Below are 22164 nucleotides of genomic sequence, written 5' to 3' on the forward strand. Positions count from 1 at the left end.
ATGCTCACAGACTGGCAAGCAGAGGAGTTCATGGCAGGGTCCCTGCTTTGGCAGTGAGGGGGTCACTATCCATAGCAATAAGCCCATCTAGCAAGTTTCAGGGGAGGATCTTGTGGAGTCCACAGATTCAGTTCACTCTCCCTCATCCAAATGCAATGACAATAAAAGGGAGGGAATGGGAGGATACGTAGGCAAAACACCACTTATTCTCTCTCTTATTTGCACAAAATCTACTCTCCTCATGTGCCTGAGCAATGTACAATAGCTGGAATAACCTCTCACCACTTTGAAGCTGATACTGGTGATTTCCTGCAAGGATTGCCTCAGGATCTCCAGCCATTCCTTCTCCCCTTGGGGATCCTCCTGGGTGCCAATCACATAGATGTCATGAGGAATGTAGTCAGCAGTGTCATCACGGGTCTTCCCCTGCCCCTTGGAGAGAAACCAGGAGGTGATCTTCTTTGGGGAAGGTGCAGCACCTTTTATTAGCAAATCAAACACCAAAGTAAGTCAGAGTATGTTCTGTCAGACTGAGGATACAGACAACCCATGGGGATGGAAATAATAGGCTTCACATGTACTCTGTCCTGTACCAGTTCCCTATTAGCCAGGGCACACTATTCTAAGATGACAAAGATGTTAACCCTAACTGAGTCACTGATGAAGGACTGACTCTGCTTTGGCCATCTTCCTGTCTTTCATTAGCTTACCAAGGTCAAGTCTAGCCAAGTGTAGTCCTGGCCTGCCATTGCCATTACCCCTTAAGTATGACTGAGCACAGACAGCTCAGCTTACAGAAGCTGAACCAGGCTTTTCTCCCCAAATTGGAAAAATAACTTAAATTCCACTGTCCTCAACTACACCCTGTTCCCTTCCCTAAATATTGCAGATACCCAGCTCTCTTCCCAAGCTGGACATGAACAGTCCCTAGTCAGGTTCAGAAGCAGCTGGCACGCAAGGTGGAGGATAGCATGCACTGCTGCTGCTTGTGCCAGCTTCATGCTGGCCACAACTGCCTGTCATTGAAGGAATCCTTCAGTACCCTTTAAGGTCCTTTGATTGGAACCATTAAAACTGTCAAACCATATGCAAGAATAAGCCTAGAGATCAGCTCCTTCCCTGCATCAGTACAACCCTGGTGTACAGATGTGCTACAGAACAAACACTGTCTGGAGCTCATCGTGACAAGTGAGCATACATTTTGGGAAGTGTCTATTCCTTCAGAGGAATGCCCACATAAGAAGGGACCGTATGAGCCCATACCCATATTCCAAGTCCCAATGAAGATGGTGATCATATCAGGCTCTGGTTGCTCCGAGTGTTTATTCTTCATCTGCTGCAGAAGTTGGCAGAACCCTTCTCTCTTCTAGACAGGGAGGAGCAGAGACAATTAACAAGTTGCTTAACTTCTCCAACACGACATCTTGAAAAACTAGCTGAACCAGGAAATTCCCACCACACTTGAAGGGCATGTTAGCTCCCCACTGTTCTGGAACATTCAAAGAAGCTCTGTTTCCTGTGGTATTTTCTTAGGCACTTAGCTTGTGTATTACTTTAACAAGTGCTGAGCTAGTCAGAATAAAACCTAGGCTTTCCTCTTGTTTGTCTACATGAACCTCCTTGCAGCTACCCTCAGATGACTCCTTGCCTCTTCTCACTGCTTGACAACACTGTTCTCCTGCCTCGGTGACAGCATGCAGGTATGGTTGCCCTTTCCAGTTTATCCCTTCACACGGTACACTTGTTCACTTTCTGGATGCTTCCAGAACAAAGGAGGAGTTTCATTTTTGCAGTGCAAAAACCACTGTTCCTCAGCAGGTCCTCTTTCTGCCAAGGAATGCCCCTTGTACCACTCCCACCCAGGTACCTGCTACCTGCTCCGGGCTGGTGGGAGGGAAATACACTGTGTGTGTACCTTGGAATCAGAGAAAACATATTCCTTCCGCTGTGTTTTTTCTTTTTCCGTTTCCAGTACAATGACCAGTTTGTTCGGGACCTTCTGGGACTTGATCAGCTGCAAGACTAAACAGAAGCTGAGTTTCATGAGCTGCAGACACTGAGACTAGAATCCCACCAAAACTAACATGACAGTGTTCACAGGCTCAGGACTTACATAGTCTTTTATGTCTGAGGCTCATTTTGCTTCGCATAACTACATTGTAATGTTGCTTAGTCCTGTTCTCTGTATGAATAGATTTGGACTCTGAAGTGAAGAGGACCCCCTAAAACTCATTCTGCCTGAGCTCTTGTCCATACCAAGCCCTCCTGTCTGAAGTGAAATCTTGGCTTCCTGCAGGTAATCTCTTTGTATCCTGAGTCAGCCTACATATATTCCTTCCCCACCTATGAAAGAGAAGGTAAAACCTCATTTGATGGTAAAGGTGGTTCCTCCCCATCTAAAATAGCAGCTACGTAATTATGAACGACAGGAGGAGAAAGCCATGCGTGATAGCTAATCTTTTAAATCACTGCCAGGAACAGGTTGATTTTCTAGCAAGAAAGAGGCCAAGGGTATCATCTTCCCTCTAATAAATCCATTTGGCTCAATCCCAGTGAGCTGCCTGTCCAGAGACACAACAGAAAAAAAAGGAAGTTGTCTGAATTGTGCCTTCCAAGACCAAACCAGCATTGCTCATCAGTAGACATATTAATTCACATACAGAAAAAAAGCCAGCAAAAACCAACCCAAAACCAAAGGGAAATTCACTGAAAAATGTTACTGAAACTGAGTATCTGGCTTTCTGCCACCAAAAATCATCACAGAAGTCAGTATGTTCCTGCAGAACTTAGTTTTCAAGTAGAAAATGAATCTATTGCAACTGGCTTTATGTGGAATCTTCTATCAAAACCTGCTCCCTGCTACCTCTGTCTTCATTTAGACTAAGAGGCCAGGTCTAAACCAATCTGTGTAAGTTGGTTAGCCCAGTGATGACTCCCTGCAGGCCACTTTGTGGATAGGCAGTCTAGACTGACTGGAGCCCTGCACAACACCCAGGACCTAGCAGAGCAATCTGCACTTTGGGCAAAACCTTCCCCTCAGTGGGGCCAAAGGGAATCCCTCTCCATCACTCAAGGGACTGAGAATCTAGCCCAGCATTTGTGAACTTAAGCATCTTACTTTTCTTGTGGGTATAAAACTTGTCCTCTGGACCATCCTTAGCTCTCTTGATAATCAGTTTTCCCATTTCCACATCAACCTTGAGATGTATTTTTGAGAAAATTCCTAGGGAGTCAGCCTTCACCTATTAGAAAACAGAGATTTTTCATAAGCAATCTATGCTTCAGTCATGTATTACAAAAGCAACACCCTCCTGAATTCATGGACACACATCATCGTTCTGCCAATCTCACTAGACATCTCTGAAGCATTTGCGTGGTGCTAAACAGTATCCAGGAATAGCTGTTATCTCTGTGGCAGCACAGGAAAGTTCTCAGGAACTGAGATACCAACAAAAAGCTGCATCGCTGCCCTGCCACATTGTGATCAGCATTGTCAAAAAAGCACATTTACCTCAAAAGTGACAGGGGGGATGAGGGAGCGCCGGTGTGTTGAATCAGGACCTTCAATCAGCAGTGTTTTCACCTGTAAAAGAATTGATGTGCACCAGATTGCATTTGGTGATTCTGCACTACATTCAGAGTAATGAAGTCAAAGCAAAGCAATCTTACTGTAGCAGAAAACTGCTCTGATGATGAACAAGATGCATGACTAGAGGCAAAATATGACAAGAAGGTAATATAAATAGCTTTAAAACTCTACCTTTTCTTCAATAGAAGACAGCAAAGAAATCAGCTGATTGAGTTTCAATACAATATTGACTGGACTAGCTTCACCGAGCATCTGATAACCACAACAGAGAAACAAAAAGAGAGATATGCATAATTACTAAACCACAGGGCATGGCCTGGAAGCGCAGCAGTCTCGCTCCAGAACACCTCAGACACAGAGCACGGAGCAGCACTGGTGCCTCTGCTACTCTAATCCATAACAGGCAGTGCAGGAGCACAGAGTTTGGCTCAACATGCAGAAGTATGGGAGGGTGGAAGGATGAATTTGTAAACCTTGTCCATAGGTTAAAGGCAGCTGGGCATGCAAGGGAGTCAGCTTCCTGCTGGGGGACAGTTTTGCATGACCAGGACATACAGAAGTCCCGGACTTCTGGTTTCTGGGCTACTGGTAGGGAGAGGAAGGTCATGCGGCTTAAGGGGGCTTGGGGGAAAGAAGGATTTGGCATTGAAACATCCTGGAGTGTTTATGGAATGAGACATGTGCAGTCCTAGCCCACAGGCTGAGGAAGAGTGGGGAGACTGACGTTCACTGCACTTGCCTCTGGGGCAAGAAGGGGGAGCAGGCAGAGGGTACTACAGGATAAGTGAAACTGTGGGGATACAACTCACTGTGTGCCCTCTGCACTGCAGCCACAAAGAGGCTAGAGAGAACAGAAGTTGTAACTGATCACCAGAATCCCATGGGTCATTGCTGTGCTCTCCCCCTGTGCTGACAGCCACCCGCAGTCCTCTCTCCTCCTTTTCCCACCTTCCACCCGACTTACTTGTGAGCGCTGATGGATACCAGGGTGCAGCTGCTGCTCAAACACCTTCTGGATGGATTCCAGAGATGGGAGAGTCCTAGAGGCTTCACTGGGAACAGAGACATAGCAGAGGTGTAAGGCTTCTGTCAGGCCCTTGGGTAGATTAGCGCTTGGTCTCTTCAGACAGAGTCGCGCAGCTTAGACTACAGGCATGCATTCACATTAGGCCTGCTCTTGCAAGTGTTGTAGAATCACAGAATGGTTTGGGTTGGAAAGGACTTTAAGGTCATCCAGTTCCAACCCCCTGCCATGGGCAGGGACACCTCACACTAGACCATGTGACCCAAGGCTTCATCCAGCCTGGCCTTGAATGCTGCCAGGGATGGAGCATCACTATAACTATGCCAACTCACAGACCAATGTGCACTCAGAAATCTCAATGCCCAGCAAGGTTTGGTGCCTATGAAGGCTGCAGCAATGGGAGCAGCTCGGTTTTGCAAAGGTCTCATGCAGCTGCTGATGTTGATGCAGGATGCTGGGGACACTGCACGAAGAGGAAACTCATTTTCAGATTTTCAGCTCACATGCCAAAGAGGGGCTGGAAACAGCAAGGGGGTGGAAAAGCCAGCCTTTAATCTCCTGAACGGGAACCGTTTGTGAGTTACGAGACTCCTTCAGCATTTCCCAATTAGATTTCACAGGATGCTCATTTGTCAAAACACTGCTGTATGAATTTGGCACAGAAGCCATGCTGCGATAATGACAAGACTTATCAGGGAAAGAGCAGCCAGGGAGCACAGGTCAAAAGGAAGGTAGTGGTGGTGAGCAGCACTAGGATGCTTGCATTGTGCATAGTCAACAGTGAATATTAATGATTTCCCTCACTTTCCTAAGCCTGAATGGACCGGATTTTATGCCTTGTTTGCTGGGGAAAGTGCTTCAAAGCAAAAGTATGCCTGACTGTCTGAAGATTAGATATTTGTCTAGGTGCTGAACCATGGATGATTGCCTAAATTAAGGACTCACATTTGAAATGTCAGTCTGAAAGAAATTCAGACTGAAATGAAGATGCAGATGAAATGAAGACATGAAATGCTATGGGGCACACAGAAGGACAAGACCAAGAGTGCAGGACGTGTAGGCCATCTCTTGAAAAGAGAGCAGCAGCTGCTTGAAGCAGTTCAGAAATGATTTCTCGTGGGAAAACTGCCCTCTGTTTACTGTACAGTGCAACACATAGCATGCATGTGAGGATGGGGGAAGATCATGTGCAGGCGATCAAACTCAACAAAACCACAGAGTGGTTTTAATTGCACTGATAACTCCATTTGTTTTCTGCTCTTGACAGAATAAAGGAAATAAATATAGTGATCATCACTGAAGTGTCAGAGGCCTGTGTGTACACATATAATTGCACAAATGCTGGTATCACAAGTGTTTGAAAAGGCTTTATGTACCAATTGTCCAGTGAGGAAGAATAAACAGAAGCATGCAAAGCAGTGATCAATGGCCAAATCATGGCTTCAGACAGCAGCAGGCTGACTAGGCCACTACTAGTGTTTTTCACTTAAAGCTGGTATTAAACTCTGAACAAAGTCCACCCGCATGGGTAGTCCCCACTGTGTGCTGCAGTGGCACAAAGCTCTCCATGAATCAGTTTTCCAGCCCCTGGAGGATTCTCTGACCATGGAAACCCTTGTATGCCAATTTATTTTAGCAATGGATGCTCCACAAAAGTATGCATGAGCCTTACAAGTCTCAGGTTTACTTCAGTTTTAGTATATAAGCTGCCAGAGCAAACAGCCTCTCCCAGCAGTGGTTATCTCATTGTCCCTCAGGCTCTGATAAGAAGATGTGACATGGTTGTCTGGACTCTCTTGGCCATAGTGAGCCCTAGAAGGTAATAATAGCTTCCAGCAGAGTTAAAGTGAGCTTTCAGTGTCCCTAATGCACACTGGGGTCTGGTCCTTGCTGAATTAATCATGGATCAATGGTGAGGAGGGTAAGGGTAAGTGATCTCAAACTCTGCCTTCCCAGTCTGCTGTGGCCTAGCAGTGCTTGAGCTTGTTGGTCAGAAATGGGTCCTGCGCCTGCCCATGGGTAATATGTGAACTGCAAAAGGCACAGACTGTTCACTAACAGTTGGCCCAACTCCTCTCCAAACCCAATGGTTCACTATAAGCTCTTTTCTTCTCCTAACCATTGAGCAGCTTCAGTATACATCCCCTCTACCTTGCTAGCAATGGCAGCCAGTATTTACCCACAGCCTGGTATTAAAATGCAGGAGTGAGTCAGACAAAAGTCATCAGGATGATCGTTTTTCACAGTGATGGCAGTGTGTCTGAGAGCAGCTCTGAAAGATGGCACAGCTGGGCTCTGGGAGATTGAGAGAAGCCAGAACACAGCATCACAAAACCTCAGATTCACAGCAAATCAGTGTGGCTCACAAACAGCCACAGCGAGTGTCCTCCTGCATGCACTGAACCCTTGGCAGTGCCAGGAAATTCAAAGAAGCTTCAGCTCAAGCTGCGCCAATTAAGATTTCTTCTTGTCTGTTTGTTTAACCTATTCTCGAATATTGTAAAAATAATGAAATTGAACATTGTTAACAAAAAGAGGACACAGCCACTGAGCAGCAGCCTAGGAATTACCTGTACATTTGGCTGGAATCCCTGTGAAGCTGAAGAAAGCTGAGGTAAATAAAAACTAAATTTAGGTAATGCCACTGATTAAATTTGAGTGTTCAGAAGTCCAATGAGGGGAGTAAGCTAAAAACCAGACAACCCTGGAGATTAAGACTGCAGAAAACAATAAGATACCCAAGCACCTGATTATTAGTCAGTTAAGGCTAAGCAAATAGTTTGGTTGGATGGTAGACATCCATGGGACAATCTGAACAGAGGAGGAGGGGTTGCTCAGAGAGATCTGAGGCTGAAAACAGGCTGCAGTTCTGGACTTCATGAGAAAACTGAGAATGCAGCTTCATCTCGCTGAAATACTGCATGTATGGGGAGAAAATTCTGTGGAAGGGATGGGAAGACGTTTTAACATTCTATTATCTAAAGGGGCCGATAAGGAAGCTGGAGAGGGACCTTATACAAGGGCATGTAGTGACAGGACAAGGGGGAATGGCTTTAACCTGACAGAGGAGAGATTTACGTTAGACACTGGGAAGAAATTCTTCCCTGTGAGGGTGCTGAGGCGCTGGCACAGGGTGCCCAGAGAAGCTGTGGCTGCCCCATCCCTGGCAGTGTTCAAGGCCAGCTTGGACAGGGCTTGGAGCACCCTGCTCTAGTGGAAGGTGTCCCTGCCCGTGGCGAGGGGTTGGAACTGGATGAGCTTTAAGGTCCCTTCCAACCCAAACCAGTCTGGGATTCTGTGATACTTGAATGATTCTGAACCTGTTGTATCTTCTGTCTTGCCATCCCATGTGCATTTATGAGGAGCAGGAATGTAAAACCCAGATAAGGTGAAGCAGAGTAAGTGGGAAATGGAAAAAGCCAGCCTTCATCATAACAGCAGTGGTGGAGGTATTTTCTTAACACAAAACTCTCACTTGTGATTTCATTAGATTTTAGTTTCCATTGTTCAGGTTTATTCTTAGCAAGCCACCTGGGTCTCCCTCTCTGTGGGTGTAGAGAAGTAAAACCTTCAAGCAGAGCGCAGAGGAAGGGCAGCATTTTGCACAAGCCCATCCTCAGTCATGCCAGGGGCTTGCCAGTGGGCAGCTGGGGTCTGGCAGAAGGAACAGAACTGCATATTCCTCTCCCTTTGCCTGGTAAAACCTGCACAATGATCACCACTTCAGAGGTGCAATCGTGGTGTCAAGCAGCTGAGCACCTCGTTCACTCCCTGCCTTTCTTCCACGGGTTAAAGCCAAGCAAATCAGTAATATACACCCCTCATTTTCAGCCTTGGTGAGCTCTAGGAAAACAAGATTGGGCCAGTAGCACTACCAGCCTCGCTTCTAAAGACACCGGAGAGAAGGATTTTGCAAGCCACAGATATAAGTGTGGAACTAGATGCCCTCTGCCATAGAGTGCTCTAAGGTCTCTGCAGAAGTACGCATTAACTTCCTCTTTTGCTTACAGGCAGCAAGGTGGGGGTGGGGGGTGGAATCACATCCTTCCACCAGAGAAAGAGGGAGCTCTGCAAGGTTTTAGTTCCCTGTCGGAGTTTACCTATTTGGGACCTGGAAGGTCTATAAATAGCAAAGGTAAAATCAGTAGAGTTGAGGCTTGTTTCTCTTTTCATTTGAGCTGGACCTCACTGACATCACTGGAAGCACCCCAGGTTCACAGTACATTAGTGGGAAGGAAAAATCAGTGTTTAAAACATAACTATACACCAGTATGTGCTTGTTTCCATAAATGATTCCTGCCTTACAATTCTGTGGGTGTCACTTCTGTATTACCAAATTATGCAGTTAATCATTAGTGCATTTTTTGTTTTGTTTCTTTCGAAACAAACCCTAAAAAAACAATACTCCACTGACTGAAACCGCCTACAGGGGAACTTCACTGTCAGAGCTGTCTCTTTTATATAGATTTCACAGCTTTGGATCAGAATCACGGGTCATGAGATCTAAATATAATGTTTTTGAGGGTAAGCCAATTTCCTGTGCCAGAAATACAGGTTCTGAATGCACGCACGTGGAACCTGTGTTAGACTACAGTGTCACAACATTATACTCTGAAAAACGGCCTCCAGTTACCTGAAGAGTCCTTTGCAAAGAAGTGCAAGTAGTTTCTTCAGCTGAGGAAGGTTGCTTGAGCCAGTCTGCACCATCTCAAAGTCACTGATGATGTGAACTCGCAGGTAGTCTTGGATGAGCTTAAGATGCTCATCAGGGACACTGTGAAAGAAACAGGCAGGTCAAAAGCCAGCTCTTCCCTCTGTTCCCAAATACCAGACAGCTTTATTATTTTTATTAATATAGACAGCTCTATTATTTTTCTGAAACCTCCACTGCTTGTATAGACAGATGGGAAGCAATTTGCCTTGGATTTCAATGTAAATACACAGTTCTCAGAACTGAACCATGGATTCCCCACTACACTGATGACATCTTCTCTTCTTCCTTCTCCATACCATATCCTCTCCTCTGTGACTGCTGACCTACTATGTCAGGAGAAGTCTTCTGAAATCCAGCTCTGCCAAAACTATTGTAGGATCATTAGCCTTGGCAGGTGAAGCCAGGCTGCTGTGAGGTCTCTAATAGCAGCTCAGGGATTCTGGGGACAAGGAGGCTTCCTTTCACCTCATCAAGTCCTGCTTTGAAGGTTTTACTCCAAAAATTCAAAACTGTCCTAAGGGGCTTGAGACCACAGAGCTGAACAGGATGCTCTCCTCCCTGTCTCTGTGGTGCCTGGACTCCAGCCCCGCAGGGAAGGATGAACCAGGCAGACTGTATGTGCTGTCTTGTGCCTTGATAAATGCAGGAGGTCCCAGCTAGCTTTGATGATGCAGATGAAATGGTGCAGGCAGCTGAACAAAACTGGATTTCTCCCAGTGTGCTACTGAGCTACCACAACAGGACCTGTGCTACCATGCATGGCCACTGTTTGCTTACAGCCTCTCACTGCCCCGCCAACAGCCATGCCTTCTGATTCTGTTTTCATTTTACTTTTAAATCTAGTCATTAAATGTCATGTGGCTTCCTCTAAGACTTCAGTGCATGTCCAGATTTGACAGCAGGTGGGACAATGTGAGTCAGACCTGTAGCTGCAGTAAATCAGTGAGTACCTGGGAATCCACACACAAGTTTATTCTTTTTAACAACTGGCTGGTGCTTTCTGATACAATCTGTAGTTTAGGTACATAGCTGATTACAAGTTCTCTCAGATATTACCAGCTTTTATATCTGAAACCTATATCTCAGCGGAGAAAGTCTATTGGTGATTTTAATACTTCCAAAAAGTATTTTTTCTAGATGACAGCTGGACTGTAAAGAGTAGCCAATGCACTGTAGATCTTATTCTGTTCTTCATTTATTAGTATGAATAAGTAGTTTCACTAAATCAAATAGGTCCAAACAGAGAGGCCCAGAAAGCGCAGAGCTGGGCTGAAGGCTGATTCTGCAGCCCTGTGACTTGCCATCCATTCTCACCTGCTTGTGTCCTGGTGCTGCAGCCGCTGGAGTAGTGTCTCGGAAAGGGACAGTTTGTTAACATCTGCCACCTGGGAGTTCTCAGGGAGAGAAGACACCTCCTTCGTCTCACTGCTCGGCAATGTCACAAGGATGTTCCGCAGGGGCAGGATAGGAGGTGTGGGTACCAGGTCTGGCAAGGAGGAAGGGAAAGGCACAGTCACCCCCAGCACGGCAATTTGACCCCCTCACCCACAGGCAGGGCAGAGTCTGCACCACAGTGGCAGTCACTGCAGGGACCATCCATTCTGAACTGCCTCTGATTTCAGAGCTGGAAAGCTCAGGGCTTAATACTGGCCCAGCCCTGTTCTCGGGGACGTCAGTGCTGTGAGACCAGTGGGCTGAGCCGCTGGGCTTCATGTACAAGCAGTGTGTGCCTCTGCCTGGCAGTGTAACCTCATCCGAGTCAGTTTGACTCTCCCATCTGCACAGCCACTATGAAGGTTAATTAGTGACTTTGAATATAATGCTTAGAGAACATAGATGTCCCTCATCCATATCATTACCAGACCTGCCACTGGGGCAGAATGGATGGGGGCATGATTGAAAGAGCACCAGAAGCTGCTAATGGAAAGAAATGAACAGCTAAAGTAAGCAAACACAGATGGAGAATATAGAACCCATAATCCAATAGAGAGGGGCTGAGCATCCTGCCTTGTCTTTAGGGCATCAAGTTGAAAGCACAAAGGGTTTTCCTGCTCTGTAATGCTGTTGCTCAGCATACTTTCCTGGGAGAAGAGTGAGTTCATCTCCACTTATCCTAGCCATGGTTCATGGTTGTCTTTCTTTTCATAGCAATTGCTTCAACACTTTGTTATACATGTTGTATGTAGCTGGTTGAATTATGGGGTTTTGTTTGGTTATTTCCTAATGGTGACATTTTCATTACAAAGAGACGCTTAAAACTGATTCATTGCTCCTGGGCAGAAGCTTCGATTCACAGAGCCACTGCAGCACTGAGCAATGGCACAGCTGGGTTGTGCATCTGCAGGGTGCTCATCTTCCACCTCTGCAATTCTATGTGTAAGGTGGCCAGACATCTATTGGCCTTACATGTCTGCAGCACAATGGCACCAAAGTGCCTTAACAAAATTAAATCCTGGACATGAACAGCCCAGCCCCAGTGCCAGTATTTCTTCATCCAAAGGCTCTCAGTCTTGGCTAGAACGTCATTCCCTGCTGCTCGCCTCTCTGTGTATTATTTTTGCTGTAGTTCCCTCCTCTACCATGAAAGCTGAAGACTCAGTGCAGCTGGCCAAGAACCAGGAACATCTTTCCTGAGCAGCTTTGCAAAATCTTGTTCTGTTTCTTCATGAGAATTGCACACCAGAATCTTCCAGCTCCTATTAGACACCCATTTGGATTGCATTAATGTACACAGGCACATCAATCTGCTTTAGTGCACCCGCCTATCTGCCTGTCACAGCCAGACTATGAGGGACTACAGGTCACAGTCACAGGGACTATGTCCCTCAGACAAGTTTTATTGTAACGCTCATCATTTCCAGACAGACGTCAGAAAGGACAGGAAGGATGGCTCTGTGGGCATGACCTTCCCCTGGGATTAAAGAGAACAATGACAGACCTAAGAGATGATCCAGGAAAAATCCGAGGAACGATCCAAGACCAGCAAGTGTCAGGAACCCACAGTGACATTTCGTATAAAATAGCTGGGATAATGCCAATCACACCTCGTCATCATACATCTTCCTTTATACATAGAGTTAGGCTGTCTGCCACTGCAGATCTGCACCCTCTGGTTATGACTGTTAGAAATGTCCTTTGGATCAGAGCAGATAAGGGGGCCTGAGTTCCAGATGAATCAAGACCTGCAGCAGCTGCAGAGAGATGTGCTTCTAGTTTCCAGGGGAGCATCTCTGCTGCTGAGACAGTGGCCCTACAGATGCAGTGCAGGGAGAAGGGTATAGAGACATGTGAGATAGCTGGATATAAACCATCTTGAGTCCAAATGAAGGTCCACAGATACTCAGCCCTGCATGTGATACAATATACTGCAGAGTCTCAATGTATTCCCTCAGGTGAGCTGAACAGATGCTTCAGATGCAGTACAACTCCAGAGCCATGAGGACCCACTCCCTCAAGGTCTTGCCAGCTCAGGCCTCTCTACACCCTGCTCCATTTTATTGCATGACATGCTGTAACCCCCCGCCTGCACTGTGTATATCCAGTCCAGAGGAAGTGTCAAGGGTCAGTATCAAGTATCACCAAGTCACATCATGGGTTTCTTACCAGCATCCTCCTCTGGTTCATCTGAGGGCTCCTCCACTTCCCTTAGCACTGGATATTTGAGGTGCCATACCAGACCCATGTTCTCCTTCTTGTAAAACTCTATCAGTTCCACCAAGTTCTCAAAATATTTCACAGGAACACCCTCTGATGCCTGAAACAAAACACAGAGGCTGTCATGGTATGGGACTTTCTACTGCAGAAACGACGCTCCTCACAGAAGGAAAAATAAAGTCATAAAGAAAACCCCACTACTGCTGTAGTCAGCCAGCCCAGCTCTCAGTGCCCATCTGACCACAGGCTCTGTGCAGAGGGACTCCCGCAGTACAAACAGAAACAGATATACACACACATGTCCCAGCTAGAGTCAGCAAAAATGGCAACCTCAAAGATTCACTGTAGCCAAATGGAAGAGCTCTCTCATTTGATTCAGTGTGCCTGGCTTCAAAGCAAAGGAAAACTTTAAAAACAAAGTCTTTTTTTGCATTTCCTCTTTTAATGAGCACATACCCCCTGGAGTGTGTTATATTTTGTGGTATCCAGGAAGAATTTTTCTGTGAAATTGCAAGATAAACATGTCTAAAGCTGGGTATTAGCATCCCTTCCAGGATTCAAAGGCTCAGAACTAGGCTCAAGTGGAACAAGCTAGCAAGGTACTGTCACTGAGAAAGCTGAGGCTCCAGACACAGCTGGGACTGTGAATGCACCAGGCATGACACTGAGCTTGCCAGCTGAATTATAACTGTGACTAAACCCGTTTCTGGCACACCCCTGACCTCTAATCTCAGGAAATGGATACTTGCAGAGGGCAAACACAGGGATATAAAGTTTATAGAGGTAAAGCTTTAGAGCGGTTATATCTACGCACTGGTGCAAATGGTGAATCTGCTGGATTCACCAGGCAGGAAGAGCTGCCATCCATGCAGCCCTTGTCCGTTGCTTCAACCAAAGGCCCTACCAAAGGCTGATAAATGATCTGTAATGGCTCAGGACAGACCTCCTGATCAAAAGAAAGAACTCTGCATTACCACCAGAGCTACACTTAAGCATCATCCAAACCCACAGCAACACGAAACCAAAGCTCTGATTGCTCTTCCCAGGGCACGCTTTTCCCAGTGGGGTGCTGTCTTTGTGGGTGCAAGGTTTTCCCAGAGAAACCAACCCAAGAAAGCCCTGTCTACACATGCAGCAAAACATAAGGGACCCAAGTGCAGAGTAGATGCTTTCCAGCCCCACAAAAATGTTGTTCTTGACTTAAAAGATTAATACTGGGAGCTGTTCACAAGCCGGGATACAGCAGCAGTGGGCAATCAAAAGGAAGACCTGATGACCCTCATGGCAGGCTTGACTTGCACTCTTTTACATGCATAAGGCTAGATTTTGCACAGGGAACACTGTTAGCTAATAACTAATTCAAGCTTTGCCTCCAATTTGAAGTAACTTGTTATACAGCCACACTTTAGATATTCTGCCTCTGACTGACATTTTAATTTCTTTTTGGATTGCAATTATTTGCTGTAAAAATTAACAAACACAAAGTTATAACAAAAGTTTGAACAAACTTATTTATACGTTATTTGTGTTTGTCCAGTCTCTTACTGTCTGTGAACAGTTTGTGTTTAGAAGGCAAAAGTAGCAAAACCAAGAGCATTACTCATGGTGAGCACAACACAGAAAAGTATCTTCAGTGAGTCCTAGCAACAACAAAATTTCCTTTTAATTCTTCCTAAAATACAAACTCTCCAGCCAGAAATTAGGACAGTGCTGTCAACCCTGAACTGCATTTGAAACCTTCAGTGCCCTCAGGCCTGGCATCAGAAATACCTTTCATTTTTAACTACACTTACATGCCTTGAAAGGCACATTTTCATAACAACGTGTGTGATGTTTCTGAGAGCTCTGCCTGTACAGGCTCCTTTTCTGTCTCCTGGGTGTTCCTGCATTCATCAAGATCTATTATTCTTGTACACTGGAAAATGTCGCATTCAGCATGCAGGCAATGCTTGGGCAAACACCTGTTTTGTGAGGTCAGAGGTGGTGAAACAAACTGCTGCTTAAAACTTCATATTCCCATAACAGCATAGGCCAGATCCTGCTTGATGAGAGCAGCACAACCTCAGCAAAATCAGAATGACTTATGGTTTACACCCACTAGTGCAAATAGTGTCTTGGTTCTCACAAGATCTGCTTCTTGATGCCTACTCTGAAGGCTGGGAATCAGGGAAAACCATCAAGGAAAATGTACTCAGCTCTAATCCATCATACGAAAGGATCCTGCAGTTCATGGTGCTGCACTGGGATAGACCTGGAATAGCCCAGTTCCGTGCTTCTCTGCTCATATTTCCTGCAGTACCTTCCTCTGCTCCAAAATCCCCAGTTTTGTGATTATTTTGCAGCTGTGACCAGCAGTCCCCCCTGGCAGCCCAGAGTGCTTTGTTAGCAGCACTGACTGCAAGATGGCAGCACACTCAGCCTTTGTGCCCCGCTCAGCTCATGGCACTGTTACCACACTTCATCCTCCAGATTTAACCTGCCTGGGCTGCCTTCTGCCCATCACCTACAGCATCCATAGATGGACTGACATGGGAGACAATGCTTTTGATGGACTGCTTTGCCCTAGGCTATCCCAAAGGGCACCTGGAAAAAGGCATCAGCCCCATCAGAGCGCACGCTCCGACCTGAAAACACACCAAGGGTAAACAGGATGGTCAGGGTTTACCACCTGCATATTTGCAGGAGGAAAACTTTGCCATCAGTGCTCTCCCACCTCTTGAATTACTGCAGTCTACCCTGGCTCCTCCTCTTTCCAAAGTCGTCTTCACACTCCTACTTCACTTTCCAAAGACCACACTGTCCTCCCGCTCTCCCATATCTCCCTGATGGATGACTGTCCCTGAAGCTCCTCCATCCCACCCCTGCACAGCATCACTCCCACCCTCAGTGCCCAAACACTGTTTTCTTAGCCTTGCTTTGCCTCTCGGCTCCTGCTCTCCCAGGGCACCTGCAAGAAGATGGATTGTCCTGCACAGCTCTTTCAAGGTCAAATGGAGCCTTGATGTAAGTGGGAGGAAAGGCTGAATTAGCACTTTTTGCTGCCAAGGATAGTTCAGTCTTTAAATCCGGGCTGGTCTCTGTGGTAACCAGAAGAAGGAGCATTTTGTAACAGGCCTACTTCCTCTAACTCATTGCACCACGTTTCAAGAGTTGACCAAAGCCCGCTCGAATTCCCCCGAGTGGCCATAGGCCCAGCTCACGTGCAGGGTAGCTGGATGCATGCACAGAGCAGCCCCACTGTTATGCATCCTCATAGTTTCCCACCATCTCCAGCCACTTTCCTTGAATGCCACGATCTACTCTCTCACCTGGTATTTGTGGCCATGAGGAGGAGCTGGGCTTTGAATTCATCCAGATCCAGCCACTCATTCCCAAAGAGAGTCAGTCTGCATTCCTTCCTTCAGTAACCCACCTTCCCCAGGTCCAGTCAGGATAGAAAGGACCAACTCCCCATAGCACACAGTAAAAATAAAAGATGGCACTTTCGTATATTTTGAGACAAAATTCAGCAGGGAGCTGACATGTGTCCAAGCAGCTGCACACAAACAGCAGGAGCTGCAATAAGGAAACAGGGAACCACCTGCGGCCAAGCTCAGAGGGAAGTATGGGGACCCTCAAACCTGCTCAGCACCCACTCACATTGGGGAAGCTCGAGGGCCCTGCCCTGCACCACGAAAGCCACAGCAAGCACCACCTTGCTACACATTAGCTTTGCCATCACCAGAGCCTGAAAGCAAAGATCACTGCATTATTCTCACTCACTTTTTTTTGTATTATTATTGTTGTTATTTGCAAGGACCTCAAGAGGAAGCGTGCGGAAAGGGCTGTGTCCCTCCAGCACAAAGCAGTGCCCAACAACCCTCTCTGCCTGTTGGCCTGCACTATGAAATGAGCTCCTGTTGGTTCAAGGGACCCCCAAAATTTCCCCACTCGCCCAACAGAGCAGGGTACGCTGCTTTGCTCTGCCTCCCTCTGCACAGAGGCACAGCAAATACTGTATGTTGTTTGAACTGGGAGAGAGAACAGTAAAAGCAAGACCTTGCCTCAGCACTTGTTTCTCCCCCTGGGGAAAGGATGAGAACAAAGCCTGCAGATGTTAGTCATGTTGTTTGACAGAACTGCAAGGTGCTCAGATACCTCTATCAATGAGTGCCATGTGAGCCCCCCAAGATCCAACAGCCCATAACTTTGCCACCAGCTACAGCACAATATAACTATCCCCCATGCCATGTGTTCCCAGCCCAGCACTGCTTGTGCTCATTAAATGATGATTGTATAGCATCATTTAACACAGAAAACCTGATTCAGTAATGTTGCAGCTAGCGCTCATGTCTAGATGACCTACCTGAAGGCTGGTCAAACAATCTGCACTGCCAGCAAGCAAGGAAAGCAGCATGTAGCTGGGACATGCGCTTTCTTCACACTTGATCTTGTGGCAAAGATTTATAGGTTGGGAAGGTAAAGCAGTGATGGATAGTTACATACTGGCACTGAGTCACTCCACATCTGGTTGCAGAGCGCATTAGTGAAAACCGGACTGATGGTGCTCTCTGAATAGATGTCCTCAAGACAACCACACTGGATGACAGGAGTGAGGCAAAATAGAGTGTAAACTTTATGCCAACTTGCTTAGGCTTTTGAGGAAGCAGACGCGGAACACGGCACTGCAGACAAAACCAAGCACAGCAAGCTGGAGCCACCAGAGCAGAGCGCAACAATGAAATCCACTTCCCGCCCCCTTCCCGCTGTCGTTTAGTAACTATTTCCTCGGGGTTATCACAGGATAGATCTTGTTTTAATTGCCAAGTGAATTGTTTCAAGTCATTAGAAATGTGGATGGCAAGTGTCATCTCCACGGCAACACACATATCCCCAGACCCATGCTTACACTGCTCCCAGGACACTGGCATGGGATGGAGGGCAGGCTCTCCTTCCATGGCACCACTGCTGGTACCTCAGCTTTGCACTGCTCACAGCCATGACATACAGGAAGGAAACACCTAGTGAACATATGCAATATAGGGAACAGCCTGTAAAACTGCAGAGTTGCACAAAGGAATCTGGATAATAATGAATCAGAGGCTGTGTAGCAATTTTATAGTGGGAAACTGCATTAGAAAAAGCCTGCTTTCTAAGATCTATTAGTAGGAGTGTCATATGAGATGCAGGAAGAAACTCTTCAGCTGTACTTGGTGCCATAAGGCCTTACATGGAGTGTTGTGTCCAGCTTAGGGCACCACTTTTTATGGAACATGTAGAAATACCATAGAGAGTCCCAGTGAAAAAATATGGGCATGGCTGAAGAGCTGGAAAATGTGATTTACAAAGAAAGCTCCGAAGCCAGGGACCGGTTCGGTCTGGAGACTTGTAAAACTAGTACAGTCTTACAAGTTTTACATTCTCTTATGAAGATGATGGCAACCATCAGTGTGGGAAGTCCCTCAAGGACAGCAGATGTGGCTGGCTTACTTTGCAGTAGAGGAGGTTTACGTTAGATCTCAAGGAACCTTGCCAGGCAGAGACAGCAAAGTCAGGCTACACAGGAGGAGTGTGTGCCCATGTCTCTAGAAGCATCTCAGTGCTGAGTACCCTACCCAGGCATTTCTCCCAGCTGGCTGATCGTGCTTCAGCCTGAAAACAGGACAAACGCCAGGATGAGAGACCTCAGAAGGCCTCACTGCTGCCCCTAAGGAAGCCCTTGGCAAAGCTGCGTGCTGCCTCTTTGTCCAGATCCTGCTGTATCCTTGAAGGAGACTGGTAAAACTGAACATGGCCATGTGTCATGGTTTAAGCCAGTCAGCAAGTCAGCCACGCAGTTTCTACTCCCCCCCCTCCCGGAGGGATGGGGGAGGAGAATCGAAAGAATGTAACTCCCACGGGTTGAGATAAGAACAGTCCAGTAACTAAGGTATAACACAAATCACTACTGCTGCCACCACCACCAACAATGATAAGAGAAATAACAAGGGAAGAGAATACAATACCACCCACCGAAATGAGCTCAACAGAGCAGAGTGCCCTTCCAGGTAACTCCCAGTTACATCCTGGGCATGACATGCTGTGATATGGAATACCTCTTTGGCTGGTTTGGGTCAGGTGTCCTGTTCCTGCTTCCTCCCGGCTTCCCCTCCTCCCTGGCAGAGCATGAGACTCACAAAGTCCTTGGTCAGGGTAAACATTCTGACCAGTAACTGAAAACATCGGCTTTATCAGTACTGTCCCCAGGCCAAAAGTCAAAAACACGGCGCTGCAACAGCTACTAAGAAGGAGAAAAAGTGACTGCTACTGCTGAACCCAGGACACCATGCTTGTCATGACCAGCCCAGCCATTTCAACTACATCACAAACCGTGGACTCTCAGATCTTCTGACTCCAGCCCTTCTGGCTGGAAACCTCCTTTCCCACAGGATGTCCTGGTGCCTCCTGGCCTCCAGAAACTTCCCTGAATTATGCAGGTCCTTTCAGTTATCAATTTCCCTTCCATCTTCTGTGCACTCACTGTACAATGGTTTAACACAACTAGCTACAACTTGATCCTGCCTTCATGATGAATAGACCTCCAAGTTCTTCATGTCATGAAAACAAGTATGACTAAAGACTTTAATCACTAGTCTTTGGTCAAATCTTGCAATGTCCTTTCCAAATTCACCCATCTAAACTTTTCAATAGGTTTTTGTATGGCTGAGACTATACAATTTTCCTTTACATCTGGTGTAAAAAGGCCAACAGGACACAACCTAAGTCTCCTCTCCTTCATTATCTCCAGGCAATGCCCACTGGCCAAGAGAAAACCTTGACCAAGATACTTCAAATATGGGTTTGCTGGGAAGCCGCTCTGACCGCACCTTTAAGAGAAGCTACAGTTGGAGTATAAAGACATCAAATGAAAAGAGACTGAAAAGGTGTAAAGCCTACACTAGGCCAGGCAAGGAAGTGGTTAAATTGGGGTTCATTACAACAATTGTATAAATAGATGGCACAGGAAGTCTGGGGCCCTCAGAAGGAAGAGGAAGTGTTTTCCTTTCCTGAGCCAAGGCTCAAGGAGGAACTAGGAAACTGGTCATCTCGTTATAATGCTTAAGGCCAATCTGTTCTAACCAGAGTGCCTTTAAACAGGTATTCAAACCCATATATAGGCATTTCAGTACCAGTCAATGAGTTTTCAAAGTTATGAAATTCTCGGAATACTCACCAGCTTAGATGGAGCTGAAAATCAGGTCATTCTGCTTTGGTGCGAAAGCCTGACAGGAACTGTTTTCCTTTTAGATTTGAAAAGAAATTTCTTAGGCTTCCCAGTTTGGAAAAAAGTTGTCTCCAAGACTGTCTTCTAACGAGGAAGTTTAGTGGCATTTTAAATCTACTTTTGGCTCTCATGTAGGCAAGCTCTTATATTTCACTGAAGAGCTGAATGTAAGAGCTAAGAATCATAGAACACCAGGTTGGAAGAGACCTCAAGTTATCACCTGCTCCAACCTTTCCAGGCAAGCATGACCTAGACGAGATGTTCTGGTAAATTACTTTTTTCAAGTATTTTAAAGTAACCTGGTTATGTTTCAGCTTTGTTTTGTTGGAAAACATTCCTTAATTTTAGATCAAATCTTGTGCTAAGAAATTTCAGGAGCATTTCACAGGAATGGGATCATAGACAGGAATCACAGCTGGGAGAATCAGCCATTTCCCAAAATACAAGCCACCCAGGAACATACTCTATTTTGAATGCAACACTCAGGGCTGGGGGAGAAATAGGGTTGACTATGACAACGAACAGAGAGGAGTAAGTGTGTGGCTGAGGAAAAAGGGAATCCTGTGACATGGAGGGAAAGGAATGGACTTTAGTAAGCAGTTGGTGGTAAAGGAAGTAAAGGAATGGACTCCAGTAAGTGTTTGGAACCTGCAAGCTGGCAGGGCAATGTGGATGCTGGGTAAAGCTCAGCAAGAGGGTCTCTGACAGGGGAACTGGGCATGACAGAAGAGGCAAGGGGAGGAATCCAGAGAACCTGGGTGACCGGAGCAGCACCTCCTCACCTCGAAAAAATCATATGGATTTTCAGGAGAATGGCACAGAGTAAATGCAGCTATAAATTATATGATTTGAATAATGCTGAACAGAATGGAATGCGAGTAGTCTCTGTGTCCTCTGAGAGATGATGAAGGCTTTTGTGTCTCATTCTGCAAACGGTTTGGTCCTGATGCTCAAGTTTGTTTATTCATATCACTTCTGCTACAGAGACCTTTTACATTAAAGACTTCGGGTGAAAATCATGGAAATCAGAGAGTGTGGGAAAAGAGGGCTTCAGAAATTCTGAAAGAGATTATGCATGGAAGGAAACAAGGAATTGTAGTTTAACAACTAAGTATGTATTCCATCTAGCTTCTTGCCTCCACTGCCAACTGGGCAGCACAGCACATCATGACTTCACTTCCAAATTGTTTGGTACAGTGCAAATCTGGATTAAAATCTGAACTCCCTCCTGATCCAATTTTGGCCAAAATGGCCATCTCACTTTTTCCTATCCCCAATGTCATAGAAAAGACTTGGGAAGTACCATGCGTTTTGCTCATGCTCAGTTTCAAATGCTTAACACATTCTATGTGTGGAATTTGAGCCTGGTTTGAGTTAACCTTAAAAAGATCCTGACTGTCGCATCTGCCACTTTTGATCTCTTCTGGCCCTGCAGAAGTTTTCCTCTATGCGATCCCACACAGGTTTCATTTTGGCAGCCTGAAGATTGGCTGTGTTCACAGGTAGGAATTGCTCCCATGGCAGAACTGGGACACTTGCAAGTTAAGAGAGTCTGTTGAAGAGAAGGAATCTTGAAAGAAGTTCTCAGCAGAGTATAGCTGGCTGCCAAATTATCATCTCAAGTTCCTTCTGCAAATTCTACATGCTAAAGAAACACATATCAGAAGTTCTGAAAGGTAAAGGACCTATGGAAGTCTTTTGAACCAGCACTCTCCCACACAAGTTAGACACAGGTCGTAAAAATAACGTACTCAGATCCTACTTAAGGACTCCATTCCACTCTGCTCTGGCACTCCACAATTCACGTTAATTGCCAAATACCTAACAAACATAGCTAGATAGAAGACAGAAAGAACACCAAGCAATTATAGAAAGCACCACAACAGCTACTTGAGGTAGTTCTTTGCACTAAATAAACCATTCAAACTCTTGCCATCAAA

At 46.0% G+C, this 22164-nt stretch overlaps 1 protein-coding gene across 1 annotated transcript in view; it reads right to left on the reverse strand.

The window, feature by feature from the left end:
* Positions 1 to 22164, reverse strand: part of INPP5D (inositol polyphosphate-5-phosphatase D) — a 53378-nt gene that overhangs the window by 14608 nt on the left and 16606 nt on the right. Inside the window, exons 3-12 of the mRNA XM_080623057.1 lie at positions 12931 to 13081; positions 10642 to 10813; positions 9247 to 9387; positions 4554 to 4641; positions 3761 to 3841; positions 3512 to 3583; positions 3119 to 3242; positions 1916 to 2022; positions 1264 to 1366; positions 283 to 479 (exon numbers count right to left, since the gene is read on the reverse strand). Of these exons, the coding sequence (XP_080479183.1) occupies positions 283 to 479; positions 1264 to 1366; positions 1916 to 2022; positions 3119 to 3242; positions 3512 to 3583; positions 3761 to 3841; positions 4554 to 4641; positions 9247 to 9387; positions 10642 to 10813; positions 12931 to 13081 (1236 nt within the window). The remainder of the gene's footprint in view (positions 1 to 282; positions 480 to 1263; positions 1367 to 1915; positions 2023 to 3118; positions 3243 to 3511; positions 3584 to 3760; positions 3842 to 4553; positions 4642 to 9246; positions 9388 to 10641; positions 10814 to 12930; positions 13082 to 22164) is intronic.

This window comes from Psittacula echo, assembly GCF_963264785.1.
Source record: "Psittacula echo genome assembly, chromosome: 7".
In the NCBI taxonomy this organism is placed as follows: Eukaryota; Metazoa; Chordata; class Aves; order Psittaciformes; family Psittacidae; genus Psittacula; species Psittacula echo.